At 37.1% G+C, this 8369-nt stretch overlaps 1 protein-coding gene across 6 annotated transcripts in view; it reads right to left on the bottom strand.

Moving 5' to 3' along the window:
* Positions 1-2988: 2988 nt before the first annotated feature.
* sytl2a (synaptotagmin-like 2a) overlaps positions 2989-8369 on the bottom strand; it is a 45213-nt gene continuing 39832 nt past the window's right edge. For 5 of the 6 annotated variants that reach the window (XM_035779734.2, XM_035779735.2, XM_035779736.2 and 2 more), the window contains 4 exons: positions 6630-8315; positions 4486-5069; positions 3942-4385; positions 2989-3458 (listed from right to left, as the gene is read on the bottom strand). In XM_035779734.2, the coding sequence (XP_035635627.1) occupies positions 8167-8315 (149 nt within the window). In that variant the 3' untranslated portion in view covers positions 2989-3458; positions 3942-4385; positions 4486-5069; positions 6630-8166. The remainder of the gene's footprint in view (positions 3459-3941; positions 4386-4485; positions 5070-6629; positions 8316-8369) is intronic. The other variant, XM_035779731.2, reaches the window with a different exon arrangement.

Raw genomic sequence — 8369 nt, 5'->3', positions numbered from 1 at the left:
ATATGTAGAACGAACAGGCCTGACATGGATTCACATCTGCTCTATTCATGGAAATTCTAACATTGAAATATGTTTGCCTAATGAACGTGGCCCACATCAAGTGTGCTTTATGGAATTACCAAATTACTCAAGTGTTCTCACTGTACTTTCATAACCATATGGACAACTGTAGTTTAACCTCGGGAGAATGGGGCATTCTCTCTCCCAGCTAACAGCCATTAAATAACATGCCTAGTTCAATATACATGTTATACCGTAATGCTAAATGTTAATTAAAATGTGCATTAGGTGATTATCAGTTTGTATAACTGTTCTGGATTTTGAAAATGTTTTTACCTGGCATATTTTTACTTAATGCATGATCCATTGGCAATTTTAGTGGTAAGAAATTACCTCAGAATCAGGATCGCGATACAATGGTTCTGTTTAAATCCAGGCCTACCTCAAAGCTGTGTGTTAAATGCCCATAAACTGAGGGTCTAAATTATTTTAAATAGATACTTCAGGATTTTGACAATGAGGCCCTTTTGCTACTTCCCTAGTGAGATGAGCTCATTGATATAATTTTTACGTCTGTGTGCAATATGAAGGAAGCCAATACAAACTAGCATTAGCGCATGCTAGCAAATAGTGCATTGACTTGAAGTCTATGGGTAACGCTAGTTAGCAATTGCGCTACCGTTACTGATCAACTTCCTTCAAACTGCATGCAGACAATGGTATCCACGAGTTCATCTGATGGGGAAGTTGATAAAGGCGTCAAATCCTAAACAAAACCTTTAACACAAAGGCCCTCAAAAAAAAAGCGTACAGCATACCCTATGTGCATAAGGAAAACGTTGAATGACCTGACATGAAAACAAAGGTCTGAGAGTGCCAAATACTAAGGTAGTGCAACAGATAAACAATGCAAAGATGGTTCAATTTGGATTGTACAGTAAAAATGGAATCCAATCGAGTTATATCAAGCCAGTTATAGGGAATGTACCCCAAAATAACATTTGTATAGTTATATGAAAATCTATTTATATTGCCTATTGCCATTTCCCCGCAGGCCAACCAGACGATCTAAAATATTGGTTGAGGAAACCATTTTACCAGTGTAGAATACATTAAAATATTTAGTGTAAAAGAGCCTTCAATTATAGTACAGGTCATAGATGACTAGTTCATAACTACCAGTCTTGGTTAAAAATCTGACGTAAATCACACTGGATTAGTCTGCTAAATTAACACGCATGTAAATGATTCCTTAACCTGACAGTGGTCTATGGGCCAGGAGTCTAAATCCAATTGGGATTTTTTTTTTTTAAAGCCACTGCTAACAAAAATCCATGGTCATGATGAAGGCACCCGTGAAGTGTTCACTTTTGGCCAAATCACCTTTCGTGATTTCAAACCAAGTCATTGAATTGGTTTTAATTTATTTGCCAGTGAATTGTTCAAAATTGGACAGTAACCATCACCCCCATTGATTTTTGGTTAGCAGTGGCTAAAGTTCGCTGGAGTTCAAAGTGTTGTTTTTAAGAAATCCAAATTGCAGCCAACTGGCTCCTGGTCTACTTTCAGTGCAAAAAAAACAATTTAACTGTAAAGGTCTTAAATACCTAACTTATTCTAATGGCACAACAATTAATTCAACAGCACCACTACTTGGTTTGCTACAAATCTGCATGATCACAGGGCTGGAGAAATATAAGCACTCAATTCATAGAATGCATGTACTGACTCTCCACGTGATAGTTTTAACCACATTGAAGCTATAGTGTATATAAACAAAGATATTCTTTAAACAATGGATTACAAAACAAATTGGGGGTTATGGTTTCAACTGTATGTTTTGATTGGGGTCCTTAAATCATGTACACCAAGTAATCAGCAAAATGCATCAGTCTAAAAATGTTCTGTCTGTTAACAGGCTCTCAAACCCTTTTACATGTTTCCTATGTCCAACATATATGCACATATGTCAAAATATTCCAGATTTTTCATAACAGTTTAGTTTGCAGTGCATGCCCAAATAAGTAGCCTTGCATGCCACTTATGACCTGTGAATTTTAGCCACCTACCTATACCCACGGATTCTTGGAAGAATACAACTTAATGTCCCCCGAGCTTACGCCATGATAACCCAAAATAAGGTTGTTTCAAACTATGTATAGCTTAAATATAAACGAAAACTATCATTTAGATCTAATGTATTGTCACTCCTTTCATCAATAGCTTCTTCTATGAATTTGAAGGTGGTTACATTTCTCCAACCCATCCTTTGGCTTTATAGCAAACAAAAAGTGTTTGGGTCTGAAAAACAAATTAAGGACGGTACCTCTTAACAAAGTTAATTTTTGAAGTAGCTAACCATTTACTTTTCAGATCCAAATGAAAGTGTTGTTGGTTCTCCACATTAAATACCACTGAAATGCCGCCCAGCTTGATAAACTTTAGTGACAGTCCCTTACACCATTTGTTAAGATATTTTCAGACCTCAGAAGTGGTCTGTCTAAACGAATCAATGGCCCAAGCTACCAGGTGTGTAAATCCCACTAAATGCCTCAACACCAAGGAAAAGACAGGTGCCATCTGAAATTATTTGAATTTGTATCATTTTAATCAGCACCTGTATTTTTGGGGGGGGGGGGTCATTTGGGATTGAGGCATACAGCTGGACCTATACAGGTGGTGGGGTGGGACATGAACTTATTCATTACACCAATTTTGAAGTCTGAAAACACCTGAAGCTGATTTGAGTGAAATATCACTTTAAAACTAAATGCAGCAGTATTATGTAAAAACAAGTACATCAGACTAGTAGGCTTTGAACTCTCCACTGAAATCAGCTCTCACAAACCATCACATTTTTCCATTTTGTTGAGGAATTGATAGACCTTTGTCTGCAGAAAGAGCTTGCTGTTTGAAAAGAGAAAAAGAGATGTGTTAATGCCAAATACATTGGGTCACATTCAAGGTGAAATATAACTGAAACGTGTATAATCAAAATAAGATTTATTTTCAATCATATCCATGTTCCTGAAACATTGTTCTCTCATTTAGAAAAAAAAAGTTGCCACAACATCTTTGTACTTTACATAACATTCTTTAAGATTGTCACTTTATACAAAATTGGTGATGTCCATTTCTATCAGGATCACATCGATAACAAGATAATTTGACTAGTTTTTTTTTTTAAACAACTGGGTTACATACCAATGTGTCAACAAGTCAGGTTAAACTTGTGAACAAACCGTTATAGGACCTCTAATATTGTCAATGTAATAGGTAGTGGAACACGTGTCATCCACAATATATTCTAAATTCACTACTTTTTACAAAGAAGGTGTTATGGGATACTGGTTGAATGTAGTCACTTACACCCTTTGTTATACTACCTTTAAAAAAATACCAGGCCAAGTTGGCAGCAGCGGGTCCCGCCTCTTCAGCTTCCCGAACAGCAGAATCCACTTTAGCAATAAAGAAAAATACGGGCGCTAAATGAAAACATCCTTCAGCAGAATAGTGACGTTTCACAAAAAGACAAGTTCTAACCAAACCATGCTACGCCATTATATGTTCTTGTTTTTTACCCATTCTGGTTTGAGACCCAATATGAACTAATAATCATATACTATGAAAACTCTTTGTGAAACGTCACTGTAATCTATTTACAATTATTTATTTTTTTACAATTCCAATAAACTTGACAAATTCAACAGCCCCCATTTCTGTATATTTGGGAGGGAAATCAGTTTGATTTAATATTTACAGGTTAAACGCTTACTGCATAGAACTTAAAACAAAAGTAATTCAAACTAAGATGGAAAAATATGTTCCAGTGTAAACTTAATGTTAGTGTAAAAGCCTTTGGTGTATTGTAAGAGGAATAAAACTTGAAAAACATTTAGAATTTATCAAATCATCAGCTTTTCTTCATCTGAGATCCTTACCATGGCGCCAAGCAGACAGGGACGTTCTGTAACCCATTCATCCAGCATGGTAGAACAATCATCACCTAGAAGAAAACTGGCAACAAGGTTTAACGAGTAACGTGTACTTAAATCATTGGTAAGATTTTTTACACATGCTCAATCATTCAACATTTCTTAATTAAGTAATGATCTCAAAATAGTTTTAACAGTGTTCATAGATTCCCCTGACGTTCATTACACTGAAGTTAATCAGGTTCAGTCTCAACATCTGAAAACAGATAAAAGTACTTGACCCTACATTTTGAGTGATGCGCTTGCACTCTCTGCACACTTAGTGCAGAACTCCACTGAGACGTTGTTCTTGTCCACGTGCAGACAGACGCCACCAGAAGTCTCCTTTTCCTCCACCTTCACACGTTTCCGCGGTAAGGCATAATCGTGGTCGTCATTCTTGTTGGACCCCTGGAAAAGCGAGGAAGATAATTTCATGCCGTTCACACCGCTCAGCCTTGACAACAGCTGGGCTAACATGCTCTCGTTGGCCAACACAGCTCTCAGGTACCTCGTCTCATCTTCCAACTCTTCTACCCTCTTATTCAATTGGACGTTTTCCTGTTTGAGTATGCGGTTTTCTGACGACAGAGACCCAACTTTATTTTCCAGCCCGTTCATGTATTCCTTCTTTTTCAGACGATTAATTCGCGCAGCAACAGCGTTTTTGTTGATCATGTGCCCAGACGGGTCATCTCTCCCCTTCCTTTTCTGAACAGCAGACACTCCTTCGGGCGATGGGGTCCTGGACGTGCCAATCCAAAAATCTTGATCTGTTGTGTCACCCACACCTATTTCGGTCAATCCAATGTCGAAAAGAGGGGAGACATCCTTCTCAAATGTCCAGTTTAACTCGTCGATTCCAAATAAATCATCCATCTCTAATCCAACTGTACTATCCCCATTCTCTGACCTAATTTCTTCAGAGGGACTCGTTTTAACATTTATCATTTCAACAAAGTCAGTGACTTCAACATCAAAAGGACAAGTTGAAGAGTGCATCTCCACATCGGTGATGTCTGAACGACCTCTTCGTCTGGTGATCATTTTAGCTTTTGATGAGGGACACCACCAACGTATTCCCGCTCAGATTATCTGTGAGAATACAACAAGAACATTGATTAGTGAATTAAGTCTGTTTAATGAATATATTGGGTTTCATACCCCCTAGACATGAGTATTGTGTCCTGTGCTTCAGTGAGTAATGTTAAATTAGGCCTAGCTAGCCTTCAGATCCTCTGTCCCTTACCTCAACCCCCATTTTGAAGGGACTAAAAAGTATTGAGGCCATACTCGTTTCCTTTACCAAACGTTTATCAGTAGCGTTGAGCGATTAGTGCTTTTTAAGTTGTTATATTCCGGTTAGATCATTTGAGATAATCACGGATTTCGATTTATTTTTTCCTGTAAACGTTTAGAGCTTTTTCATGGAAATTCCAAAGCCAAACATCATTTACATTCAATTGCCAAAACATTAATTCTGTTTGGATCTTTCTAGTTAATGCATTTCTAGTTAATGCAGTTGTTCAATGCGGGCTGTATCTAACGTTAGCTAGCTAATTTAGGCGCCATAATGTTGTCTGAACAAGAATGACGTTACATTAGGCCTAACTAGCTAACATTAGCTACCACTAGCTAACATTAGCTACCACTAGCTAACATTAGCTACCACTAGCTAACATTAGCTACCATGCGATCTTTACGTTTTTTGGAACATGTTATAAGTACTCACATTGATATTTTGTTAACTCGTTTGTGGTTTCAACAACGTCAACGTTATTTTTTATTTAACGCTAGTTAGTTATAACACTATTAGCTAGTTGGAAGACCATTGCGCACAAACAAAATGACAAAGCATTTTTTGAAGTAACCACACTTACCGTCCGTGAAGCTTTAACTGGTTCCTATTGTAGCTATTTGTTCGTAATATTATTCAGCTTTCGTAGGAACAGATTCAATCTTGTTTGACAGTCTGTAAATTTGTCTAATCCCGAAACAAGTACTTGCTGACTAGCGGAGACAACTTCTAAACGTACAAAGGACGCAAAGAATGGCAACTCAACCTACGGAAAAGGTTTTCACAGGTTACCACACCCACAAAGTCAAAATGGCGACTCAACCCGCGGAAATGGTTTTCACTAGCTACCACAGCCAAAGTAAAACAGCTATATTGTAACAAAAAAAAATATATATATATATATATAAATAGCATTTTGCTCTTAATTTAATTTACGGTTAGACATAATGTTAGCATTGTGGTTAGGTTTAAAATCTGATAAAGATCAATTGTAGACATGGCCGTGGTTTATGACTTTGTGGCTATGGTAACTAGTGACGAGGCGGAAAAACATCACTAATAATCATATACCATGAAAACGCTTTGTGAAACATCACTGTAATTTATTTACATTTTTTTTTGAACAATTCCAATAAACTTGACAAATTCAACAAGCTCCCATTTCTTATATATATATATATATATATATATATATATATTGGGAGGGAAATCAGTTCCTCTGCCCAGGCGTTGCTAACGTCTGCCAGACCTTACATAGATAGGTATTTTACTTCTCAGCGAACCCCATCATATTGTAGCGACCCGCACAGCTGTGTGTTATGTGTTAATAGGCTAGGAGGTGGTTGTGTTGTACTGACCAGTACCCGGTGTTCGCGGGGTCCGACATGTCAATCAACCTGCTATCTGCCAATCACGGGAATGGTCATTACAATATGTTATAGCAGTAACTGCCAGTCGGTGCTGCAACCAATGGTTGATGCACGCAACGTCTGAGCAAAGGAAGGCGATCTTTCCCATGGGGTCTAGCGTGAGTCTATAAAAATAGTCGCAGCTGTGCTTAATTATTTGTGCACCAGGGGTCGCATTATGAAGGGTTGAGCCTGCTAGCAGGGCTACCTTTTTAAAATAAATATCTTATTTTAAAATATCGAATTGTACACCACTTGGCTTCCATTCGCTCCTGGTTCACAGGGTGGCCCACACATGGCTGAAATTCCGCCGCTGTAGCATCTTAGACCCTCAGCATTTCTCTACTCCGTTCTACCTCCTGCTTTTCTACTGCTCTAATGTGCGCAAGGCAGATCTGATCACCCATGGATGTATTGTAGCCAGATTCGTCAGACTGAATAAGTCGATGCAAGAGAGATCTATAATCACCAGATTTTCAAAAGACTCCACTCTAAAAAGGTCTCATAAGACAAATGAGAGAAATGACCTCTGTGCAGTCAAAAACGTAATACTATGAAAATGATGATAGTGCCCTTTTAGTGAGCTGTTTGAAATGACCGCCTGAAAGTTCAGCCTGTTATGGTATGGTGTAATGGAGTTTGGGTCTTGCGGTAAATTAGTTATTAGACCAATAAGAAATAGAGTTCCAAACCTCTCTGCCAAATAACAGCAATATATTATTATTATTAATAATACAAATTCTGGAGCATTTTTTTTTTTTAACTCTGTCCCAAATTCCCCATAGGATGACGGCTCTTTTTGCATTCTCTTGGATATCCAACTTCCAGTCTATTTCAAATGTTGTTGTTATTTTTCTCACTGCTTCCTGCCAATTGCTGGCGAAAAATGTCATTTTTGTGTATAACCATTACTATTGAATTCACCGATTTTATTTTTCAACATGTGATATTGTATTTATTGTTGGGGTGCCTGAATTAGTGGAAACATTAACTATGATGAAAAATATATGCTGTTACTATATTGAGTAATGTGAATAAATGTATTTTACAAAGACAACAATGATAACATAACACCACATTTCTGATTATATATGCTGTTGTATCAATAGTGGAAACATTTTCTTCAGTTAATTTACCATGGAATAACATTATGAAAACATATATAGGAATATATACAAATAGCGATAAATATGCATTGGAATGAATCAATTAAAACAACCTATTTATATCTTAACAATTTCTGAGTAGGTATTTGATCTGTATGACAACAAGCATGATTATGTCAAATGTTAATCTTTCAAAAGATAAAATACACACTTGTAATGTAATTCTAAGCACAATACTCCAATGTGCCTGTATGGTCTTTCTCCTAAAAAAGTGAAAGATTATATTACTGATTACATTATCGGTTATAAGTTTCATCAAACTGATACACCCAATGAGCAACTTTCTTCTCATTTTGTCATCCAACTTTTCATACACCATCTTATTTTGATACACCTCTTGCCATTATCAACATTCTCAAGGGTATAATATCCTCAACCCATTCATTGTGAGAATGCATCATTCTCTCCCATAAACTTGCTTCTTCAGAGGTTGAATCCATCCAATCCACCTCTAACCCATAACTTTTACCTGTAAAGACAGATTGGAGATGATCCAGTTAGCTTCCTATTGGATGTATTGTGT

The sequence above is a fragment of the Oncorhynchus keta genome, chromosome 11 (assembly GCF_023373465.1).
Source record: "Oncorhynchus keta strain PuntledgeMale-10-30-2019 chromosome 11, Oket_V2, whole genome shotgun sequence".
In the NCBI taxonomy this organism is placed as follows: domain Eukaryota; kingdom Metazoa; phylum Chordata; class Actinopteri; order Salmoniformes; family Salmonidae; genus Oncorhynchus; species Oncorhynchus keta.
Note: the sequence above shows the minus strand (reverse complement) of the source record. Positions and strands in the feature narration are given on the sequence as shown.